Consider the following 25,713-nt stretch of genomic DNA (forward strand, 5'->3'; position numbering starts at 1 on the left):
TCAACGGCCTTAACTAAAAAGAGGAGATAACAAGGTTAACTTGATAACATATTCAAACTACGGCTCGGCAATGCAATTCTTCAATATTTCCAGCAAAAACAAAAATCAACTAATGATGATACAACTAGAGTTATTCCTGCTGGCCCAATAGGTGAAAATTAGGATTGAATCATCATTAAAATAAACTGTTTGCCCAATTATTGCAATTTTATGTGCCATGTTAAAATTGTCGTAATAAGATTATGATACACTTTGCAGGACGACGGCCACTGATGTTATCTTTTCTCTACCCTACCTTTATTTAGTTAAACTACAGGGTAGAATAACGAATCACTAATAAATAAATACTTGTGATCCACACCTGCAAGAATTTTTTCACACGTTGGCAACACCAGAAACAGTTTTAGTAGTTATTTTAGTGAATAGTTTACTCATGCATTTCCCTCAATTCTGTCATTATTATTTTTTGTTTTTCATTAATTAGTAAATACCATATTAAAATGATGGCCATTGATGCAGGATTGCCAAATTTAGAAAAAAAAATTAGGAAGATGTTGAAAAATGGTTCTAATGTATGATGTAACGGGAAAATCCAAGTTTGTGAAACAATTCTAAAAATTCACTGCAGATGTATTCGACCAATTAGGCATTTCAAAAAATATTTTGACTACAATAGGATTTGGAACTCATGACATCATTTCAATAAAAGAAATTGTAGACAAAGTGCTGCTAACATTTGGTGGAAACTGGAAATCAAAATTTTAGTTCCCATCTGTGCAGTGAGATTTTATTTAGTTTGTATTGTCTGCACAAATGCCAGTCAATCTTATTGAGTGTCAAGGTTTTACATATTATATATAATTTGTTTTTAACTTTCGCAACAACCAATACTTACAGCTTAAAAACCAATGAATTAAATGCTCACTCTTAGCCATTCCCAAGGTACTTGCTACAAGGATGAAAAAAAAACATGTAGTCACAACTCGTGAAAACACTCTTAATCTTATTCATTATTGTGACAACATGGCTCTCAAATTTGACGAAATAATGAATCCTCTGCATAAACAAAACATCAGGAAGAGTCTACAAGAAAGAGTGAAATGGGTATGCAGTTATTTGCTAAAATGTGAACACCAGAAATTATTCATTGATTTCAAAAGCAACATCAATTTGAATTCCAGAGATAGTGTACAAAACTCATGGCAACTGTCACCATGCTCAACCTATCACATCAAAAACCAAGCTCACTACCAGTTTCAACAAACCTTACTCTGCCTTCAGTTTAGGCTTTGGTTTCAGTTGCTTTATCCTTGAATATGCAAAAACTCCAGCCAGAGCAATACTAGTTCCTGCAGTTTGTAATAAAATTAAGCTTTCGAAATGGAATCACACTGATATAAATAGTTCCAGCATCTCCAATGAATTTCTTAATGTTCCACTTTCACGGGCTAAATGTTCGTCAGAAAATGCTTACCAAGTGCATTTAATGAAGAAACGGGTGTCCTGAAGAAAAGAACTGAGGTCACTATGACAACCACTCGCTTAACACAGTTACCCACAGAATGTGTAACTGGAGATACTTTCTGAAGTATCATGTAGGATACCTATTATAGATACATATGTAGTAGAGCATTTTTCAGTAGTCATGTCCATTGGTAACTCAAAATACTATAAGCACCAAAAGTAGTTTAAACAAAAATGATTTTACTATTAGTTCACGCCAATATCAAGTAGTCATCCAGTTACTCAATCTGTGATTAGAAGAATTCAATGAATAATCAAACAAATAGGAATCGGAGTTCAGAAGCATGACCTGCTGATATGAATGAAAGCACACCCCTGCCAGCAAAGCTCTTAAAGCTATCACCTTTACATCTAAACCCTGCCGTGTTGACAAATTCAATCAAATAGCCACTACAACATTACCAACTAGATTAGGTTTGGCATGTGATCTCGAAGATAATATATTACACAAGTTAATAAAATAAATACTCACCACAGACTGTATGTAAGAAGGTGTAAACTTTACACCTTCAAAGAAAAGAGTTACTGGAGCAAGCAAGAACAATGACATGATTGTTATTATTGAGAATAAATTTATATTGTCGAGAGATTCCTGAAATGGAAAAGGTCTGAAACATCAATATATTTGTCTTGCTGCACCAATCTCATTAAATAAGTAAAAAAATATCAAAGATGGGACCAAATTATTAAAACAAGGGAGATGATTTAACGCATATCATAGAAAATCATATCAAATAAAATAGAATTCAGTACACCTTATAATTTATAACAAGAAACAGGAGGAAAAATCACCTCTTTCTTCACCATCAATTTCTTGCTAAGAACATTACGAGATTGAAATGTCACATTTGAAGCCATTGCACTCCAAAATCCCGCCCTGTAATTCCAAAATAGAGAAGTGGCTAAATGAATTGAACCACAGGGTGCCTAATTATGCTATAGTTTTATGAATCAAAACATTGTCCTACACAAATAATTGGATCTAAGGTACAAGTCTATTTATTATTTATTTTTCCTTGGATATCTGATTCATCAGCTTTGGCCATTTTGGGCTTCAAGGATAAAGCTATATCATAAAATCTCAAATTACTAAGCAGGAATACAATATGAATTTAACGGTGTACATTCACTTACCAGTTAAAAGAAGCCTCTGTCATAGATGCCAGTGCTACTCCACCAACAATAGGTGCAAGAGATGCCACGACCAATGGATTTGGTACCTGCAACTCCATGTAGACCTTGTTAGGTAACTGAATTTTCACTCAAAAGACAGAATATTTGCTTGACAGACATATATCATAAATGGAAAAAAATTGTATAAATCATGTATTCTGGAATGAGGAAAGAAATCTGCAAAGCTTTTAAGTCATACATTGCACTTCAAATAGACAAACAAACATAGAAATTTTTAATTTAAGGCGGTGATTGTGTATTGTAATCTTGTAATTCTGATGCAGGAGCATCTGAGTTCACATGTGATCCTGCTTGCCTAACAACAGTAATCATTCAAATTTTGGTTTTACTTCAATTTTGTGGTGTGTTCCAGGTTGGTTGCTTGTCTTTTCCTGTTCGCTGCTATTTGGCTTGGAAGATCATATGGGGTCCACATAAGACCTGGCTGGATGGATTCCTGCTGATTTCTTGGGACCCACCTCACCACCTTAATTATTTTAAACTCCTTCATTCTGCTTGTACCTGTTGACGTGTTTTTTCTGACTACATCGAACACTAAATAAAGTTACCAATGGTCACCTTACTCTATCTTGATCAAAGTGTGATTGTGTGCTAAGATTGTGGAAAGTTCAGACAATCGACTCCAAGGTTCCTTAATGCAACGGATGTGACTCAGTTGGCAGATGTGATATACTGGTAATCCAAGGGGCCTTACATATCCTCAAAGAAGATTAGACAATTTTGCAATTTCAAGGAATAGACTCGCGAATGATTTAGCTTTGAATGGCTTGTTTTTAGGATTTTTTGGGTTTAAAAATTTGCCGAAAGTAAATAGGGAAGGGTTTAGAAAGCTAAGCTAACTGAATCTAGAGCTAAGAACAAGGAGACAAGGATTGCTCAAGTAAAACCAAACCACATTCTGCTTCGCCACTAGGAGACAACTACACAGAGGCAGTGCAATCTTCAAAGGCTGAGCAAAATATTTTCAAACCACCAATGAACACCATCAAAGAACAATGTCCACCGATGATTGAAGTTAAGTTTCCACGTAGAAAAAGCTCAGACTAACCTTGCACAATTAATAACAATCAGTTACCAACCAAAGGTATGAGCGAGGGTCTACACTATGAACAATCTCATCAAATCCTGTTCGTCTAACAACTTCAAAGCAAATCTAATCTAAGTGAAGAGAGTGAGACCAGGCAAGTCACAAAACAGCACAAGAATACACCAACAAATTGAACAATGTATTAAGTTATCTACTTCAAAACTTATAGCAACAATCTCAAAATCAATCTCTCCTCTACTTACAAATGAGGGGGGTCGCCCCTTTATATAGGCTTCAAGCATCGGCTACATGCAAAACCCTAATTAGGGTTTCTCCCTAAAAGATTCCCCACACATGATGCAACAAGGTGGGAATTGTTGTTTGTAACTAGGTAAGATGGGTTCAGATTGCCTTAAGGCAACATCTGAACCCATATAGGACTGGGTCCTATCCTAAAGGGGTAACGTGCCCCCAAGTTGAGCCCAGCCCTATACCTACACGCCACCCTAAAACACTCCACGCCACAATAAATAAATTGGCGCCAAAAGGAGGAAGGCCGACTTGGAGTTAATAAAGGTTAAGGACTCATATAAATTAAGTGAACTTGCAAATACAATTCAGTCATCCATGAGATCAGCGAATTAGCTCTGCAAACAAGAGGTGCGAAATCACCAAAGAAGATTGTGCGAACTTGTCCAAGGATTGGGTGAACTTTTCAAGAGGATATAGGGCATTTTGGTGCAGACTTGAAGTATGCAAAAGGGCAGATCTGATACATAAAGATCAGATTCAGAAAAGCAAGCTAAGTATTGTATGTGTGCAATAAGAGTGAATACATAATCTCACCTGTGGGTCTTTAATGCTGGGTTTTTCCTCCTTGGAGGTTTTCCCAGGGTATTTGTGTTTGTCTCTTGATTCCTTGTTTCATTCTTGAATCTACTTGATTATAGTTGATTGAATGTTACAAATCTGATTACTGTTCTAGGGCACGAATTACAATTACTTACATTCCTGCCAAAAATGGCATCCATTGTGCATTAAATGCACCACTTCTTTCAAATTTGCCCAATGTGCATTGAATGCACCATTACTTCCAAATCGGTTACATGCAAAAGATGCTCCACTATTGCATTAGTACGACAGTTGCCATGCGAAAGGAATCTGTCATAATGCCTTAAATGTGATGACTACATGCAAAAAGGTGTTCCATTAATTCAACATGCGCTAACATGGCTGCCACTTGGTGAGAAACCCCTGGAAAGAAAAAATTTCATTTGGGATGAATTTTCTTTGAAGTTTCGAATTTTCCTTGTTTTAGAGAAGATTTTTCATCAATTTTGCACATTTCCTATTTTTTAAGAATATTTTCAAATTAGGGTTCTAGGGTCTAGGAGAGAGAAAACTATCTCATGAATCCAAACCTCATTTTGAAATTCGGATGATTTTTGTTGCTCGAAAATGGATTTTTAGAAAATTTTGCCGAGGGGAATTTCTTGTTCAGTTCATCCTTGAATCCTTCCTTGCCTTAAAAATTTTATCTTCAATTCATCCTTGGGTGTGATTTATTCCTTTCTTGGAATACCGTCTTGAAGGAAGGAATTTCCAACACTTAGTCAATTTTTCACCTTTCCTGTAATTTTGACCTGAAGGAAGAAATTTCCAACACAGCCAAATTTTCACCTTTCCTATTTTTAGGAAATTTTTCCATTTTTAGCTCCAAGATTCAAGTTAGAAAACTTCACTCACTTGGCCAATTTTTCTTCTCATCTTGAAATTTCTTTATTCTTTGACAAATTTCCATGCCAAGGAGGGGAATTTTGAATTCTTCCTTAAGGGGATTTTCCTTCTCTCAATTTCTTCCTTGCTCCTCAGTTTTCTTTGCCTTGGAAAATTTCTTCAATCTTTGACTTGGGTGTGGAATCCTCATCATGGAGGAAATTTCAACTTTTCAATTTTTTTCCTTGATGCACTCCTTTTGGCGCCTTCAATCTTGCTTGGGTGCTAATTCACCTCTGCGAAGGAATTCTCAATTCTCTAAGTTTTCCATGACTTTTTGATTTTGGTGCCCTACCTGGTTCTTGGGCGCTATTTCTACTTGGTCAAGGAATTTGGCATTTTAAACTTTTTCCATGCTCACCTCACTTTGGCTCCCTCTCCTTGACCTGGGCTTCAAATTGCCATGTAGGAGGAATTTCTACATTTCCAAGTTTTCCATGGCATCTCGACTTGGGTGCCATTTGGGCATGAGGAAGGAATTTGAACATGATTTCATTTTCCATGACTTAGTCATTTTGGCACTCTTCTTTGTCCATGGACACTAATTTCACTTTGTGGTGGAACTTTGGCTTTTCCTTGAGGACCTTTGTTTGGCGCCCAACCCCTGACTTGGGCGCCAAAATCACTTCATGGAGGATCTTTACAATTTCACTCTTTTCCAAGGCACTATGGATTTGGTGCCTGCCTGACCCCTTGGGCGCTAAAATCACTTGGGCAAGGAATTTTCACTTTTTGGACTTTTCCATGCCTTATCTACTTTGGCGCCCTGTCCAAGACTTGGGTGCCATTTTACCTATGCCAGGGAATTTGCATATTCTGGATTTTTCTTGATCATCTCAATTTGGCACCTTGACTTCTTCTTGAGCACCATTTTACTTGGATGAAGGAATTTTGACTTGCTTTTTCCGGACTTGATGAGTTTCAAACTTTTTCCACAATCAGGATAACATTTTGGGGAGTTGAAGCGATTTTCCGAACTTAGAAGATTTCTCCAACGTTTTCCACTTCTAGAATGGATGCTCACACTTAGCCATTTTATTATCAGTTTAGCCTGCTTTTTGACTTTTCCGGATTTAGAAATGTTCAGGAATGCTCAGTCTTCAGTGTCTGCCTGTGAGGAACCTATCAGAATAGACTTTCCAAAAATATAAAGTGTTTCAAAATGTCATAGTTAGGGCAAAACAAGACGCAGAGACACTAAAAATAGAAACTTACTAAAAAATAGAAATTACTAAAAATAGTAAGTTTGATTTTTGGCAAAATTAGACCAATCCGGGAGGCAGTGAAATCCCTTAAAAATAGGAACTTTCTAAAAATATAAAGTTGCTCAGAATTCACTCAAATTTCACATGCAGGTTCCTTAAAGGGCCTTGGTTCCAATGCAACATTTAGTTTTTGCAAAACCCTAAAGGAAAGGCCTCAAATTCGACTCTGAAGGTGAAAACCCTAAAACAAACAAAACAGGCTCCAGACTTAGCCAAGTTTGCTCAAAGGAGTTGCAGACATGATCAAACTGACCCCCAAACACTTGCAAACTCAGAGGACTGATGAAATGGCTGCGAAAAGACCCAAAAACCAAAACCAAAAGACCGAGAGGGCCTAAAAAGTAGGGGGTCTCCATTTGCAAAGGGGTGATGTGTGAAAACGTCACAACAGTACCCTCCAAGTATGTTAGGCATGAGGACAAAAAATAAAAGAGTTAATTTCTTCCGCTGAATGGGACCTGCAACTCTTTTTGTCTTGGCTTAATCCTCAAAACCTGGGGCCTGCCATATCTGTTTGCTAGCAATAGAATTCAATTCCTAGAGCTACATAAGAAACATCTAGAAATTAACTGCTGCTGAAGCCCACACACTCACTGACTTGGTTGGATTCTTTTTGCTGTGATTCTTGATTGCTGCTGGGACACACCAGAGTTCTTTGCGCGTTGAAATCGTTTATATCCCTCACTGCTCACTGCTGACATGGCTCATATATGATGACAAAAATTTTGGCGGTTTCTGCTATTCTGGAGGTGTCTGTTCTAGCAATTACATTTGCTGGCAGCACTCGGAACATTTTTGAACATGGTACCTCAAAACTGGCGAACATCTGACTGATGTCGTCAAGCAATTATTATAGCAGTTACAAAAACTTAATAGCACCCACTTCCCTGAATACTTTGCCAGTTATTGTAGTCATGGGCAATTGTTGGGCACTTAATCTTTAGTGGTTATTTATTTCCTGACTGATGGCTGTTGGCAGTTACATTGTTGCCTCCTTTTACAGCTACTGCTCCTTCTGTCAGGCCTTATTTCTGGCACTTATACCTGAACATACCAATTAAGTGAGATGACAGCTACCTTGGCTGGTGGTTTTTCCTATTCTAGCGTCTGATGCTTTTAATCATAGAGGCCTGTATCTGTAGAAAGCTAGTTAGGGGTGTAGTAGTGACTCAAAAGAATACCTACCTCCTCAGACAGAAGATAACAGATGAAGATATAAAAGAATGTTTGCAGATTTCATGAGAGGTTGCAGTAGAATAAAGCAGAGGTTTTCCTTTCGTTGACTATGTTGAAATCCTGTTAGTGCTTATATATGAGGTACAAAAGAAGGTTGTAGGTCCTTTTTACTGGACTATGTGACTGCAAGACAGTAGGTGATCTGATTTTGATACTAAAAAAGGTGTTTACCGTTATTGCTTCCATCATGTGTGTTTAAACTGGGTACAAGTTCTTGTCATGCTTGGATTAACTGGTGGCTCCAAGTAAGTGGATGCATGTTCCTGCCAGGAATAACTGGCCTTGACTGGGTGTCACATCCTGTAACTAAATCAAATTTACATCATGAAGAAATATTGTTTTTTAATAAGTTAACCTGAGAACAAGAAATAGGCAGCAGCATAATGTGCCTCACTGCGAAGACATGCTAAAGAAATCAGGAGTAGAAGGTAACCAACGTGATTGCTGATATGAGGTGAGAGCACTGTATTGTATTTCTAGATTTTATGTGTGCATTATAGATTATGAGTAGCTATTTAATAGTTGTCACCTAATTTCATTTCATGGTATCCTAGTTATATGGAGAGTCTAGTTGAGTGCTTAGCCCTGCATATTTGTGCTTTACAAAGTACAATTTTTTCTGTGTGTGAAAGCTCTTAGTCTGTAATATAATACTACAAACACAAACAAGAAACCACAAACCACGATTTATGCATTGGCAATGTCTGGATTGTTCCTAAGATTTTTTATGTCCAAAATTAAACCATTATATGGGTAGAATGGAACTAAAAGTCCACTAGACTACACGAGGGGTTCCATATGCATACTTAGGATGCTTGCTAAAACTTAATCTTATAAATCTCCTCTTCCTTTTCCCTACAAGTCTCTATGCAATCCTACACAGTCTGAAGTTAGCAAACATTACATAATGGTGCATCACATGCAGCCTGGCTTATGAACAAGAATTGAATTGATGCGACCTTGTAAATATTGCAAACTCAAATACAATAATTTACATAGAAGTGACATGTCAACATAAAGCCAAATTAGTCTATCTGATACTACTAGATAATATGGTTGAGGAGAAAAGAGACCACATTAGTAGTCACATTGGTACTCACATAGCCACACAAGCAACCAGATAGTAAACACCTCTGTATACTTCTGACAACACAGGAACTAATACAAGAAGTTGCCTTCAAAGAGCTGTTACCAACAATATCAGCACAGCCTTTGACCATATCATTCCCCAATCAATAATGATAAATAAATATGGTTGGGCCATATAAGAAGAAGAAAGGATGTAAAGCATTCATGAAAGCAATCCCCGTCATCAGTCATCATCTTATGCTTCTAAACTTAAAGTAGTATAACAAATAATTAGAAATCTAGAATTTAATTCTGCAAGGAAAGCTACTTTCTGTGTCTTAAATACACCAGATGATTTTGTATACCGAATTTGATCTATCATAACTTGGTCCATTTCACAACCAAATGCTCACAATTTTGAGGCCCACAAGCATTAATAAGGGAAATCCTCTGATCTTCAAGGCATTCAGATTATAAAGTCCTTTTACTCTACAATGGCGTTAATTCCATGACTTCCTCAAACTTGTTAGTTCTGATTTGATTAATTTAGAGGGTCCCCAGAGACACTGGTTTAGTGAAGTCCCGAAGCCTCTCTGAGCATTGTGATTGTTGTACAGTTTATTTAATATACTTGATTTGGGATAGATGGCTGAGAAAATTTGGTTCGAGACCCAACTAGTGATGCCTTAATGGCAATGAATGTCAAAAAGCATCCACCTTTGGATGCAGTTTGGTGATATTCTCGCTCCATAATACAGTGTATGCATTGGATTTTGGTTTACTAATGTCTGTGAATTGTGTGCAAGTCTCTTTTGGGTTCCTGAATACTAAAAGGAACATACCGTTATGGCTGAGAAAGTAAAAGTCTGAAACTTACATAGGACAAGTTGAGACTCTTCAAGCAAGAGTTAGCTCTTACTAAAGTAACTAGCAAAGGCTCTTTGTCCGTCAAGTTGCAGACAAAAGTGATTTTTTCCCTAGATTTTATATGGACAAATTTTCCTGGAACTCCTCTGTTCAATTACAGAAATTTTCTTGTTTTTCATGATATAAGATACATAATTTTTTTTAACCAGAGAGCTATAAAAATCACATGACAATGTAATGTCTGAAACCTGACATCTAAAACTTAATACATGACTGAAATATGACTGTTGGAAATCAGAATATGTAACGTCTGAAAAACTGAAATTTAAACTGCTGATAAATAAACTGCACCTATAGCTGTTTAAATAAAATGAACTATGAACTTTAGTTTTCTCTAATGACTGGTAAAGGAAACTGAACTATAATATCACAAAAAAAATTAAAATAGAGAAGAGATCTGTCCTGAGAAGGTATGGACACCAACTTAGGCCCATATATCCAAGGTGGTATGGATGTTGCCATTGTAGACTTGTGGACAACTTCTATCCAAAGTTCCAAACACAATCACACTTTTTACACACCTTATATCTAATTAAAAAATGTGGATATGAGTTTCATTTCCAGTAGCGTATATCGGGCACTGTGTTACAACATACTATAGTTTAAGCAAAGGTATTGCACAACTAATATAATTTTTTTCTTATCTTTTAGGGCAATGTTGTTATTATAATTAGGGAATGGCGGATTCCAATTGCCTTGGGCAACATTGGAATCCGCCCAAGGGGGCCAGCCCCTTCCCCAACATGTAGGGCTGGGCCCTATACCTCACGACATCTAATAAAAGACCCCACGCTAAACTCCACGCTACATACAAGCCTAACACGCCATCATGATAGGGCCAACCCTATCCCATTATATTTCGCATTAAATAAATTAAAAGGTTTTAATTTATAAAGCAAGCCGACATGTTTAGGAGTATTGCTCCACATATAAATAAGCATAAACCTCACATCACAATTCATTCATTCAGTTTTTCCATCCATGCGAAATATATGTGCCTACCAATGCGAATTCAAGAGGAAGACTACATCTGCAATTAAAGTGAATTATCCCTGTCATATCAGCGAACTACACATGCCAGTTGAGGTGTGAAATTCATTAATGAAGAGACCGAACCAAGGGATAAGGTTGCTGTCCATCAAAGAGCAAACTTCAGATCCAAATATTGCAGACTTAGGGTTTGTACCTGATGTCCATCAAAGAGCAGACTTCAGATCCAAATATTGGAGACTTAGGGTTTGTACCTGATTACTGTCTAAGGGGGCAGGCATGTTAATTTGATGCTTGTGAAAGTGCAGCCTTGTGACAGACATTATCAGCACTAAGTGCAATCACCTTCAAGTACTTGAGATAAGTGTTGTTACCTTCATATGAATTCAATCCATAATCAGATCTGAGGATCTTTTCTGGCTGGGTTTTTCCTCCTAAGAGGTTTTCCCAAGGTAATTGTGTCTTGTGTTTATTTTGTTCTTTTCTTGGTTATGCTTAAATCTGGAAAACTATAAACTATTCATTTAATCAATTTAACTAGTAATTAAATTCTGATTTTCTGAGTTTACATTAATCTGAAAGTGCTAAATCTAACAAATGTCACACTCCAAGCATCCTTGAATCTCCAATCCCACTCCTAGTTTTTATTGTTAGAATTCCAATTGTCACTAAGCTTCTGTGTGTAGGCAAATAAAGTTTTAAAAGCAGTTCTATATTCATAATAATAACATTCAAATTGAGAATTTATATACAAGGATAAACAAAATATATCCCTTGTACAAGTTTCCACAAGAGAAATTGCTTTTGAATATTCCACCTTCTTTGATATTTCATATGTATCTTATCAAACCATTAAAAAATTTAAATCTTGAAAAGGATGCAAAAAGTATTTTAAATTTAAAGATTGATCTAGTTCATGTCCAGCTATCAATCCAGAAATCTTTAAAGACTATTAATCATTTATGAACTTACGTCGCCAAGAAATAATGCCGACAAGAGAACAGAAAAAAAGGGCTCCATGGCTTTAATTGTATGTGTGAAAGAAACAGAAACTTTGCCAAGGCTCATGTTGGTAAAAAGATTTCCCATGGTGTGGACACATGCCAAAGGTAAAATTGCCATTAGCTGAAAAACAAACACTGCCATTTGTCAGTTTTCAAAACCAAATATCAATAAAGGATCATCAAAGGAGAAAAGCTCGAGTTTACCTGTGAACCAGTTATTTTAGGTCTCTTATGCAATCCAGTAGACCACAAGAATAATACCATTACAGTTCCCACTACAAATTGGAAATTTGTGATTGTAATTGGGAAGGAATATGCCTTCAGAACCTGCAAAAGGTAGAATTGATTGAGAGATGGATTCTAATGGTAACTAGGGAATTCTGCCTCAGCATTAAAAAAGTTTTTCCATTATTTCAAAAAAATCTGAAACTAAACACAGCAGAAATCAATAAGGTTACTATTCATTAAACCATGCAAATTCAATAGTGAGAATTCAGCAAAGAAGCGGAGATATCATGTTGTCCGTCTATCGTAGTTACATTTATTTTTTTGATGTTTTGACACATAAAAATTCCTCGCAAACTGTTTTCGAGCATTTCTTTGTAATATAAACTTTAATGCTTTCGCCATTTTATATACAACCACAATATGAGGAGTGTTTCTATTGCATCAACTTTGCATCTGGTCTTATTCATACCTATTAGAGAGATTTGAACCTAGGTCATTGTGTTAAACTGTAAAATAGTTTGATTGCTTGTAACTAAGCACTAAACCACACACATTTTCAGGTTTTAGTGTAATTAAATATTATTTCGTAATTTGTTTACATTAATTGATATATTTTTCTTTCTACTTATTTAGAAGCTCTTTTATTCTTTATTAAGAAACACTTCCCTTGAAACCTAAACATAAGAAGCAAAGTGTGACCTCCAATAATCAGATTATAAAGTACAAATTCAACACTTGATGATAAGATGGTTTGGGGAAGCATCTCCACCTCTTTTTTATAAGCTTAATTAGGTTATGGACACACCCCTTCATCTTAATTAAGAGGGATTTGTGTTTGAGCTACTATTTATGTTAAGCATGCTACAAGTACTTATCTTATTACACTTAAGAATATATGATATTAGAATCATAACATAATTTTTAATCGTATATCGTATTGATCCAACATACCTCATTGGAAAGCATTATAACTATTAACCATCATAACCTACATAAGAAACCCTTTTATTGCAGGTGCTGCATAATCATCATTGCAACTTCCACAAGTATCTCCCTTGGTGACTCTGGAATCTGTACATTACATCATACCTCCATGGCTGCATGATGACTATGCTTACCGCCTCACATCTATGGTCTCTACTACAGTAAAATCAATAATAGAAGAACCCATGCTAAAAGGCATGAAAACTCTTCCTTTCTGCTTAACTGGATTTTTCTCAATTGTTGAAAAAAATTCCTTATACTACCCAACAACAAATCAAACATGGATATATATAAATATGTTAGAAATGTTGAATGCACAAGTATATGCACCTTATGCTGAATGAACAAATGTAAGTGCAAAGCACTATCGTGGGTATCATCAACCACTTGTCCTATAGAGTGTTTCTAGAAACACTCAAAAGACCCTCAAGATGCCAAATCAATGGAAACTCATGTGATCATCAATAACTAGCCTGTTAAACATAAAATTAGTACCCCCGATTTCATATTCAGTTCACCAATTCATTGTCCTTCACCTCCATGTCCACAATGCCTGTCAATGACTGACAATGAGAGAATTCAGTCCACAAAGATCTCCTTATTATTTTTAAGGAGAAGTAGCACAGGATACTTGTCCCGATGCCTTACTATGAAAGCCATAATCTTATGTGAATGCAATTTATTATTTTACTCAAGCACTGCAATCTTACTCTAAGTACTTGCAGCAGTGGAGTAGCCAACTTAAACATGAAAATGTCTTGCACCCACATCTCAGAGGGATGGTGAGACAAAGCATCTCAAAATTTCAAGGTTGAAGGAACTGAGGATTATAACCACCAACCCACAAAATCCCACAGTGATATGCAGCTTTTGACTATCATAGACACTCCCAAAGGAAGTGATCCATTCTATATTTCATCAACCCTTCCATTATCATTGAATGTGCACAACAGCTTTACGTGAAATCACAAGGCCTTCTGAGTAAGCATAGAACTATGCTCCCTGCCAAACGGCTCCAAACATTCCCTCTTCACTCTTACCTGTAATTTCCTTCATTGCCCAAGGGCATGAGTCTAAAAAGGAGCACCATCACATTGCACAACCCATGGGGCACAAAATCAATCTTCTTTTGAATGTGGCTAGTTGGAACATAAATGGTTATAAAGAGGGGTTGGCACCCAAAATGGTACCACCAGACCACTGGCTTTTGTTACCAGCATAACTCCAAGAAAATCTCTCGTGTTATGCAGTCTTTCATGTCACATTGACATAACAATATCATATTTCACCTTGCATCACCCTCAAAGCCCTAGGCTATTCCCTACAACTAGACATTTATGGATGCAGCATGCCTATCATGCATCCATGTCTAATATATGCATTACAATACTTCACAAATTCAGCATTACATGCCTAACAAAATAACAAAATATCGTTACAACCAAAAACTCTTTCACATCATGACTAAAATCAAAGTTTAAAATGATTCATAAAATTAAAATCTCTAATAGAATTCTGGAATGAGAATTGTTCCATATAAATTAATATTTCAAAAACCAAGGGATCTTTCCTGCATCAGTTGATGTTATAATAAGATCAGCACATATAAATTTATAATATACATGAGTACTTGTAAATTACAAACTATTTTCTCAAATGTTTATATTTGATTTTATATTCCTCTGACTTAGGAAGACTCGGAGAAAGAAAAAAAATTGCTAGGAGGAGAGTTGTGCCCCAATAATTGAAAAACTCTAATGCTGATGTCAGACACTAATGATGATGCCTGTGGCTACCTTGGAATTGCAAACACTTGAGACTCGGTAGAGCTGCTTGGCTTAGCTGCAAGCAAAGTCAGGTCCTGCTTGGTTTTAGAAACACAAGAACCAACCAAACTTGCACATTTCTTTTGGGAAAAAACAACATTGCCCTTTCTTCATATTTTCACTGAAGTGAAATTTAACTCACTGCCTTGCCAAACAGCTTGTCTGCTCAAATGCTTACAATGGATTAGGTGTCTTTGTTGTTAAAAACTCACAATGTTGAATTTATCACATCCTAAAAGATGTCTCATTTCTGATGTATTAACATTTGTCTATACATCCATCCCAAACATGAGCTTTCATCAAACTCTAGGTTCAAGAAGAAAAATATGATTGCTAAAATAGAACTCATGAGCAAAACCAGCAGATTAAAACATAGAAAAACCTTGGGATGAAAATATCTATAAGTTGTGTGACCCAAATGAAAAAGAAGATGATACTCATTTCACCCCAACATGACCATTATTTAATGATACAAGGCATGCTTATGCTGGTATCTACAATTCTAACTTGGTTCATGAATTCCTAAATCAGAAAAACCAAACGAATCTTGGAGATCCAATTTTGAACATGCATGCCCACCAAACCAACCATCTACTCAAGAAAAAATAGTTTTGGCTATCCAAAAAAAAATTTCAACAAATTAGGAGTTAAAAGTAAAACTAAATCTCTGTAAAATTTGTTCTGATCTTGTGTTTATTATTTAAATTATCTTGATCTGCTTCTACGTCATAATTTTTTTCTGAGGCAATTCAATTGGGATGAGCCCACAGATAGTCAAGGCAATTATGTTGGGAAAAACCCAATGATTGCGAAGGTTGCAAACCAAAGACAACAACAAAATCAAAACTTGTAAAAAGGATTCAAAACCAATTACATTGAATACACATTATTTGGTTCTACACATCAATTTGGCCTAAAGGACACTAAAGTCTAAAATGGTCTTTGTCGTCATCATCTATATGGTGTTCTCAAATATCTTTACAGTTAATTTGGAAATCAGTTTTGCATGTCTTTTGTTATTTTCATTTTATGTATTCAGTGAGAAAAGCATTAAGGACTAAACTACAAATAAAATCCTCTAAGCTACTCATCAACTATAGCAAAATCCCATTTACTACTGTGCTTCCACAAACCACAGTATCGATACCAGCATTCCACAATGATGTGTCCCCAGGGATCTAGGTGATATCCCCTACTTCCTAAACATATCAAAGACTTTAGAGGGGACACCCCCTTTTCTTAGGACTGGACAGCATATCTAATTTGATGCATAAATAATGGAAAAAGTAAACATTGTTTAAGGAAAAAAAAAAAGTCAAAATGTTAATAGCCCCCTAAAAGAGCTAGAAGGGGAAAGGGGTGGTGGGGGGAGAGCGTGCAGAGAGGGTAGGTTGTCATAGCAAAATCAGTATACTGAATTTACTTTTTTTTAATTTCAGCTGCTTTTAGCCTATTTAATTCATTTTGATATCCATCACACTACCATACCAAAAACTCAGCAAAGTTTTTGCTAGATATCACGACCCTCCATCCCAAAATCTAGGAGAAACACTGGAGATTACTTTGTATTCAAGTGCACACTATCAATACCAGCATTCCACAGTGATGTGTCCCCAGGGATCCAGGTAATCTAGGAGAAACACTGGAGATTACTTTGTATTCAAGTGCACACTATCAATACCAGCATTCCACAGTGATGTGTCCCCAGGGATCCAGGTAATGTCCACTACTTTCCAAACATATCAAAGATTTAGAGAGGACACCCCCTTTTCTTAGGACTGGACAGCATATCCAATTTGATGCAAAAAAATGCAAAATATAAACTTTGTTTAAGGAAAAAAAATATCAAGATGCTAAAAGCCGCTAAAAGAGCTAAAAGGGGAAAGGGGGATGGGGTAAGGGAGTGCAGTGAGGGTAGGTTGTCATAGCAAATTCAGCATATTGAATTTACCTTTTTAGATTTCAGCTGCTTTTAGCCTGTTTAATTCATTTTAATATCCATCACACTACCATCCCAAAAACTCAGCAAAGTTTTTGCTAGAAATCGCATCCCTCCATCCCAAAAACTTGGAGAAACACTAGAAATTACTTTGTATTCAAGTGCACACCTCCCTCCTACTTTCAGATTAAGGCTTCTAACTACTTTGTAGCCTAGTTTGGATGAGTTACTTTAGTGTAAGCTGCTTGGAAGAGGTTTCATGGGTTGCACTGAAACTATGTCGATTGCCTCATAGTTATGGGAAACAGTGCTCTATATTCCAAGAGTTTGTTCTGGGCCTTTAATACCTCATAATGTAAGGACTAAATGTTTGTCCCAACCTAATAATTGCAACATTGAATGAAGTACTGAACACTATGGATTCCAAGTTTAAATCATAAATGTTATTGTCACCATTCCACCCTGATTGCTGTTTCTGAAGTTGGTAGCTCAGAAATAGTATGTGCACTCTCAGTTGCACTGCCATAGTGTTTGGTTCCGCATTATACCACAGCTGAGTGTTATGGCTTGCGGTTTGCAAGTTATGTAAGACTACATATCAAGTATCATATTCCAAAATTTCAAAGGTTTAGCTTCAGCAAACAGAAAGTTAGAAGTGAAAGAGTGTTCACTGTGCTAGTTAGCTGACTGTGCTGATGTTGCGCATTGATACCCTAGAGGATTGTAAAGTGCATTAGCCAGAGGTAGCATGTTGATGTTCATTGGGGCTAGTAGAGTGTGATAACATGTCCCCACGCTTGGTGTAATGTGTGGACTTTAGGACTGAGCCTATCACACATTTGGTTTAAGGTTTATTCTTGAGGCTGACTTGTGGATATGGTAATCAAGTTGTAGGCTGACTTGTGAATGTAATTATCATTGTAATACATATATATATTTGATCTAGGTTCATTCCTAGTGTGTCTGTAAGAGTTGATGTGCGAGTATGTGGATGATGCTAAATGAGTAGCATGATTATTGTGTGTGGCTTCATTTGAAGATCTTTGTCATGTCCTATTTTGTTAAAAATTGGATTATGGTCAATATTAACCCATTTTATTCTTCCATGGGTTAATCAGACAAGCTTAGGGAAAATAATTAATTTAATATTAATGAATGTCCAAATATTTTCAAAAGGACATTTAAATATTAAATTAAAATATTTGGAAACAATCAGTGGGTGTTGGATTTTGTGCCATTATGGGAAGTTTGAAATATTTCTAATTAATGACTTTCCCACCAAGAATAAAGTAGGAATTGAAATATTTCTAATTAAAGAATTTCCCACCAAAAGAAAATTTGGCAAGAGTGGAGTGGGAAATTAAAATATTTCTAATTAATGATTTTCCCACCAAGTGCAAATATGGAAACTAAGAATGCAATGAAAAAAAGTAAGATTTATAATTAATGATTTTCCCACCAAATTGGCCAACAACAAAATAAATACAAGTATATTTGGGAAAATGGGTCTTTATGCCAAATTCTACTTCTCAATTTTTCATTGTATGAACTTAATGTTCTGCAAAATCCTTCAATGGACGGAAACCCATTGGAGATTGGAAGCTTGTAAATATAAACCCATGATTTTCAGGAGGATAGTGAACGAAACCCCATTGTTCACATAGAGAAACTTCATCCAGAGTTGCAATGGAGCTTCAAGATTTCAGCAGTCTTCCATTGTTTGTGTTCAGGGCTTTATTGATGTTCTTGCAGTGATTCCAATTTGAGGGATTTGTTGCTGATATTAATCTTGTATCAGATCATATGTATATATTTATCATTTGGAAATCAATCAATATCAATTTGTCGTGTTTACAGTGCCATTAATGGTATTCAGTTGTAATACTTTTAATGAGTTTTGCTTATAAATCGGAGTTTGAAGATATTTACTTTGCTGCTGTTGTAAATCAGATTTCAGACTTGATAATATGCTTTTGGATATCATAAAATACATTTCAATGGTGTTCTATGAAGTTTCATTCAATTCAATGTCCTTATATGCAATACTAACTGACTAGTTTTGGTAGTTTTAGTGAAATTTGGTATAATATTTGTGAATCTATTTTCCAGGTTTGAAAGTAATATTAAATTTTGGGTTGAGGACATTACGATCTTATGCATAGTGTAGGGATGTTCTGAAGTTGATCTGATCAAAAAGAAGCTGAGTAATCAACCTTGAAGGTCCACATCATATATCTTTGATAATCTGTTGAGATTGGTGTCTCACATACTGAGTTGGAGCTCAGATCTTGGATTAGAGGATGTGTGTCACCTGTAGGTTGATGCCTACAAATGTAATTGGAGATTGGTGTCTCTAATAGGTTGGTGCCTACTACATATTGTAAATTCTTCATTATATCTTTGAGAGGCTGGTGGTTTTTCCCTTTTGGGTTTCCACATAAATCTGGTGTTCATTTGTGTGGATGTGTGTTCTTTGATTAGTTGATTCATAATTAAGGAAAGACTAGTAAATGCTTCTAATAATGATTTACGTTTGAGAATGATTGTGACGCTTGGAGAAGTTATTAATGATAATTAATGTTCAATCAGGTGTCTCCGATAGGTTGGTGCCTACTACATAATTGTAAATTCTTCATTATATCTTTGAGAGGCTGGATTTGGGTAGTAGATCCAAGCAACTATTTTCACCATGGTTTTTCCCTTTTGGGTTTCCACATAAATCTTGTGTTCATTTGTGTCGATGTGTGTTCTTTGATTAGTTGATTCATGATAAAGGAAAGACTAGTAAATGCTTCTAATAATGAGTTACCTTTGAGAATGATTGTGATGCTTGAAGAAGTTATTAATGATAATTAATGTTCAATAAAGTTGAAATTGGCATATACTAATTTTTCCTGGAATATACTCGTCCAACTAGGTTAAGAATTTGTGAATAATCTCTATTGCAAGACTATAAAGAGCAAAATTCATAGTTAAACATAATTCCACTGCATTTATCTATGTACAATTCCATAAGCATCCCTCTTTTAATATTATTATAGTCCAAGCGAAATTTCTTTTAACTATAGAATTGTAAATTATACTTTGTAATGTACCCTAATTGGGGTATACCTGATTTTTGTCCAAAGTAACAATTCCACAACATAATTTGTTTTCAAATAGTATTCTATAATTAAATCATATAATAGCTATTGAACTTTTAAAAGTAAATAAGCATTTAAGTTGAATAACATCACCTATTTGGATCTAATTTATAGTTTCAATTCCAATAATCAACCATAGAAGGGATTGGCAAGGAAAGCACGATAGAGTGCCCGGAAAACATTCACCGTAACTAAGCCCAAGGGCATGTAACACCCCTTGGCCCACAAGTGGCAGGAACTCCCATCCATCCAACATGGGGTGGTCTACTTAGATTGGACAACCCATCTATGGGCTCTCCAAATCATGTCTCCTTACTAACTCATACATAATTGCTTCTATTCTTTAGTTTCACTTCCAACAATCAACCATCGTAGGGATTGGAGAGGAAAGCACATTAGGGCACCCGAAACTATTCGTCACAATTAAGCCCAAGAGCGTGGTATAACACCCCTTGGCCCACAAGTGGCAGGAAACTCTGCCCATCCAACATGGGGTGGTCTCCTTATTGTGGGAACCCATCTTACTGCCTTTCCCTAACGTGTTTCCTTGCCAATCCATTCATGATTGTTTGTAGGAAAATAAATAGATTAAATCAATAATTATTAGAGTCGAATTAGATGAGCACTTCCCATTAATAACTATATTAGAGGTATGGGATTGACCCCACAATGCAACGGTAAGTTGCAACCCACTGTTGATAGTGGTTCTATCGTTCAAGTCCCTGCCCGAGCGCTTGTTTGCTGAGACCCCATGTGGGTGATCATGTCTTGTCGTACCCCTTTGATGGTGACTATGCCCTGCTGTGTTCCTTGCCCGTCAAGATGTTGTAGCATTCAGCCATGAGGTGTTAAGGCCTTTGCTCTTCTCCACGAGGATTGACGAGAGATATCACTGCCATGTGATCAATGTGAACTAACCCCTGCGCTAACATGGACGATGGTAGACCCGTTCTGACTTGCAACGCATCGAGGTGTTAAGGCCTCAAACATGGCTAGCAGACGTGTAGCAAGTGGACGGCGGCGGGTTGGAGGAAGGATAAGTGGAGCAATAAGGAGGAATGGAGAGATAAGGTGAGTGGAGCAATAAGGATGAATGAAGAGATAAGGTGAGAGGAGCGATAAGGATGAATGGAGTGATAAGGTGAGCAGGGTTGTCAGATGGAGTGATAAGGAGAAGGATTGGAGTGCTAAGGTGACTGAGTGGAGTGATAAGGAGTGGAGAGAAAAGGTGTGCATGGAGTGATAAGGGTGAATGGAGTGATAAGGAGAGATGATTTTAGAGAACAAAAATGGAGACGTTAATACCTCATCATACAAGATAGTGTACTCGGGGATGGGGTCCCCCATTGTGACCCCACTGGTTCAAAGCTCTAGTCAAAGGCAATTACCGATAAAAAAAAACTATATTAGAGATAAGAGATCTATTTTAAACAATATATATATTCAATACTTTACATACCAATTACTTGCTAGAACACAAATCTGCTGTTTTCTGAATGCAGGCTATGCATTTAAGATTTGATTTGATTTGATGCTTTTCTCTCAATTGATGGTCTGCCTTATATATCTTCAAGAGAGGATGGAGAGTCACCTTCTTTACTAAGCATCCCATCCCTTAGAAACGATATGTCTCTTCCTAGTTAATAGCTGCTCTTCACTTACACTCAATGCCCCTTCAATGGTGATTGCGGACCTTTCATCTAATCGCTTAAGTTAAAGAACTTGCTAAAGATTAATAGATCACCAATTCAAGGAAAGAGTATTATTAATATCCCATCGCTGTAGCATATCGGTCTTCAATATTAGAGAAGATTGTGAAATCTTATTAATAAGACAATTTTCTGAGCATTGGTGTATATATCTAAATTCACTTATTATTTTTATTTTCTTTCAAGGACGGTGTGAGAATGCTTCATGGCAGGGGCATGACATACTTACAAAATGGTTAATCCTACTTAACAACCCTCACTTGAACCAAGCTATGTTAACTCTAATTTCTTGATTACTAAATTAAAATATTTATCAACTCTTGAATTTTATATTGTTCCGCATCAAAGGCAGATGCCATAAAAATCTAACCATCCATCATATTCCTTATTGCATAATTGATCGCATAAATTCCACATTTCAGATGCTAAATGCAAATTCTATCAAAATCATGAAGCACTCCAAATAAGAGAATGCATGTTGTATTTTCCATTTGAGTTCACAATAAAAATAGAACCACATAACATCCCGCCATATGATATAATAGTTTTAAAAAATTATTGTGGTCCAAAAATTTAAAAGAAATTAATTGTTTAAGTACCTCATAGTTTATGCAATATGAAATTTCAATTTTACCTAAGATTCCAGTTTGAGTTCCAAAAAATTATTTGGGGTTGGGTTTGTTTTGGGTCTGTACAGACCAAAAAAATCAATAACATATTTGCAGCCTAAAGACGAGGTACTAAGTTCAGAATACCACATTACATGAACTAAATAAACAAAACCACAATAAAATTTAAACATACTACTTCCATCTCAATTTTTCAAACTCAAATTTCATTATAGATATTCATTGTTCAGTATTAAAATAATAATCATATGAATCTTCATAAAGATCAGTATCATCATCATTAATTTTAGGGTTAGGGTTTTCATTTTTAGGTTGAAAAGTCAAATTATGAAGTCAAAACAGAAAACATAATAAAACGCTAAAAAAATCATCTTGGACGTCCAGTTCTACCGGGCCTAGGGTATTCCCAAACACACCTGGTTTGCTCAGGTATGCTGCAGAGAATACCCAGGAGCTGGCAGAATCCAGGTTTGTTTGGCAGGACCCTAGCCCAACAGGGAAACTGGACCAGTACTGAACCGGGTACAAACCAGACCCTGATATGGGCTGAAACACACGTGAGCCAGTACCCCAGAGAATTTAAATTTTCATTTGGGAGTCCGAAAGCATCAAGCCCACAATGGGGGCATATATTATTTACCAATAATATTCCAGTAAGAAGCCAAAAAGATTCATTTTATTTACTAATTAAAGACAGAATTGCAACTGCGTCATTCATCTAGTGCTCAGTAATTGCCATGCAGGGGTGTAAGGATACAGGGGTTCACTAGAAAAGTATGTTAGCTAATTAATTTTCTTTTCCGGATATACTAAACTACATATAAGGGAAGAGGAAGGTGATTAATGGACCTTATATGTGACAATACTTGAAAAAATAAACAATACGGATTTCAGTCAACCACAACCTATGTGAAATGAAAGGCCAATGGATCTTAAGGGTCTAAGTTGAAGCCAAAAGGATTCAACAGAAAAGCAAAAGCGTCTTGCGTACCACCAAAAGGAAAAAAGAGCATCAAATATGTGTATGAATATGTGCTAGTCTATGAGAAAGTACCCATTCTGCCACAGCATAATTTTTTATTTATTTAGCTGCCCAAGTGCTGCCAGAGTTCTCCAACAGGTGATATATGCAAGCTACTTTTGCGGGCAATCCCAATAACTCGGGTATTGCACCTAATCCCAGCATGAATCATCCCAACCTTGCAAATGGTAAAATCCCAACAGTCTGGCGTCTGTATACCTGACAAGAGATTTTTGCCACCCAAACGAAATTATAAAGATACTTCACAAGACTTGGGTGTTTTGATCCCCTGGGATATCAAATATGGGTTTACACGAGTACATGCGAAGGATTAATTTAAAAAATGTTGTAGATGGGCATTTTCACAATAGTTGAATTTCTTAATCCACAAAAAGATCATATTTGGGTTAAGAAAGGCATGTGCTCATCTATGTGACAGAGGACCAATTATGTCAATCGTGACAAACATCTTCAACTAGACTAGGTGTCCAAATCATGTTTCTTCATATTTAGATCGAATCAAATGATACGATAGACTTTGAGGCCTTAGAGATCAATGTTGGGTTCAAATGGGCATGTGCTCATCTATGTATCAGAGGACCAATTCTGTCAATTGTGAGAAGTGCACATCTTTAACTAGACTTGGTTGTCTTAATGATGTCTGTTTAATTTTAGATCTAATTGCATGATACATTAGACTTCAAGGGCTTAGAGATATGCATACCTGTTTGTTATAAATGTTGAAATAGATATTGAAGAGATACCAAAGGCCAAATAGAGATCCCAACTGCAAGGTCTTCATAAGCTTACCCTTTGCATCATCATCAGCAGCAGCAGATGGTATGGCCCCATCTTGTTGAGCTGCCCCTGCTCTAACACAACCATCTCTGGAGGCCCCGTTCCCATACTTGGTAAGAGCTGAACCCAAAACAGAACATGAACTTAATCTAGCCTCGCTTGGCTGTCTGAGAAAACTGCAAATGAGGGGTTTAGCTGATTCCAGATTTGGGCGGAAGGGCACCTTGGAACGTAACAACATTGGATGAGACCGAGGACCAGTGGTGATGTTTCCAATGCCATGGAAGCCCACTTTGCCCGAATAGTTCAGAGCTGCAATGCACTGCATTTTGACTGAATTTAGTGCACTACAATTTCTGAATCAAGAAGAAAAGAAAGACAGACCAAATGGTTTAGAAGATCCACCTGCCCCGATATAAGAAACAAATAGATATTATTGTTTGGTGGCTATAGACTCCCTCTGAATCTCTGGGTCAAAATGGTTTCGTTTTAAACAAAACCTGCGGCGTTAATGTGGAAATCAACTACCGCGGTTTAAATTATTGTCTATTGCGCATTGGAATCGAAGTTGATAGTTGTTAAGCTACCAACAAAATTTTAGGCTACAATATGCTTAAAAATTTGGTAAATATCTTATTTGTACAGTACTTGAAAAGTGGCTTTTAATTAAAATTTAGTTTAGTTTAATGTGGATTAAAAATTCATGAATTAATTAAATTTTTTTCTTAAATAAGAAATAATCATTTATTGCTGTAAAGAAGGAAATATTTTAATATTTATTAGAAAATCTACCTTACATTTTTAAATGAGTTTTTCATATGTAAAAGATTATATTATATAAGTCTTCATGACGAGACTTAAAATATACTAGCAATTGTATTTTGGTGTGTGATGGGTATGTCAAAGAGGTTTTGAAGGTTAATAAGGAAAAATTTTGGTGTATTAGTTGCATAGATATGTATTGTATATGATAAATCGATAGGCTATTTAGAAAATTATGTTGTTTGTGCAACAAAGTGGTCAATGGAAAACAGTTAATGGAGAAGTGATATATTCAAATAGTCTATACATCCACTTGCAAGAATCCAAACATGATTGAAACAAATTCTTTGAATCAAGAATATAATCTGGCTCCATTATCAAGAGACTCATGTTATGTTTGTGATAGGGAGAGAAAGAGAGAAACTTTGAATCAATAATATAATTAGGTTGCCCATGTTACATTTGTAATAGAGAGACAAGGAGAGAGGGAGGGGGAGAGAGATAGAGAGTTGGATGGATAGAGAGAGGGAGACATGCATAGAGATAGAGGGGAAGAGATGGAGATATGATTGAGATGAACATATCAAGCGAGAGAGAAATAGATAGAGAGATAAAGAGAGGTACTTGAGCCAAAAAGCAACACACAAAATTCAATGATCTTGA

General features: G+C 36.2%; 1 protein-coding gene across 2 annotated transcripts; it reads right to left on the bottom strand.

Annotated features, from left to right (window-relative positions):
• Positions 1 to 983: 983 nt before the first annotated feature.
• On the bottom strand, positions 984 to 24,899 carry LOC131063563 (phosphoenolpyruvate/phosphate translocator 1, chloroplastic). Of its 2 annotated transcripts, XM_059219811.1 has the most exons (10): positions 24,694 to 24,882; positions 24,215 to 24,610; positions 12,216 to 12,338; positions 11,980 to 12,132; positions 2,659 to 2,744; positions 2,317 to 2,401; positions 1,997 to 2,116; positions 1,814 to 1,882; positions 1,475 to 1,604; positions 984 to 1,349 (listed from the first exon to the last, which is right to left on the bottom strand). In XM_059219811.1, the coding sequence occupies exons 2-10, from the start codon at positions 24,527 to 24,529 to the stop codon at positions 1,267 to 1,269; spliced, it is 1,164 nt and encodes a 387-aa protein (XP_059075794.1). In that variant the 5' UTR covers positions 24,530 to 24,610; positions 24,694 to 24,882; the 3' UTR covers positions 984 to 1,266. The 2 variants fall into 2 exon arrangements, with proteins under 2 accessions (XP_059075794.1, XP_057853395.2); XM_057997412.2 differs by having other exon boundaries at positions 24,215 to 24,899.
• Between the last annotated feature and the right edge of the window lie 814 nt (positions 24,900 to 25,713).

The sequence above is a fragment of the Cryptomeria japonica genome, chromosome 4, assembly GCF_030272615.1.
Source record: "Cryptomeria japonica chromosome 4, Sugi_1.0, whole genome shotgun sequence".
Lineage (NCBI taxonomy): Eukaryota > Viridiplantae > Streptophyta > Pinopsida > Cupressales > Cupressaceae > Cryptomeria > Cryptomeria japonica.

Excerpts from the sequence above, each read along its gene's own strand:
- LOC131063563 (XM_057997412.2), bottom strand. The coding sequence starts at position 24,616 with ATGCAGTGCATTGCAGCTCTGAACTATTCGGGCAAAGTGGGCTTCCAT. Across the intron at positions 12,339-24,214 it reads TCAACATTTATAACAAACAG|GTTCTGAAGGCATATTCCTT; the intron begins GTATGCATATCT and ends TACCTTTTGCAG. Across the intron at positions 1,883-1,996 it reads CTTCTTACATACAGTCTGTG|GGTTTAGATGTAAAGGTGAT; the intron begins GTGAGTATTTAT and ends TCAACACGGCAG.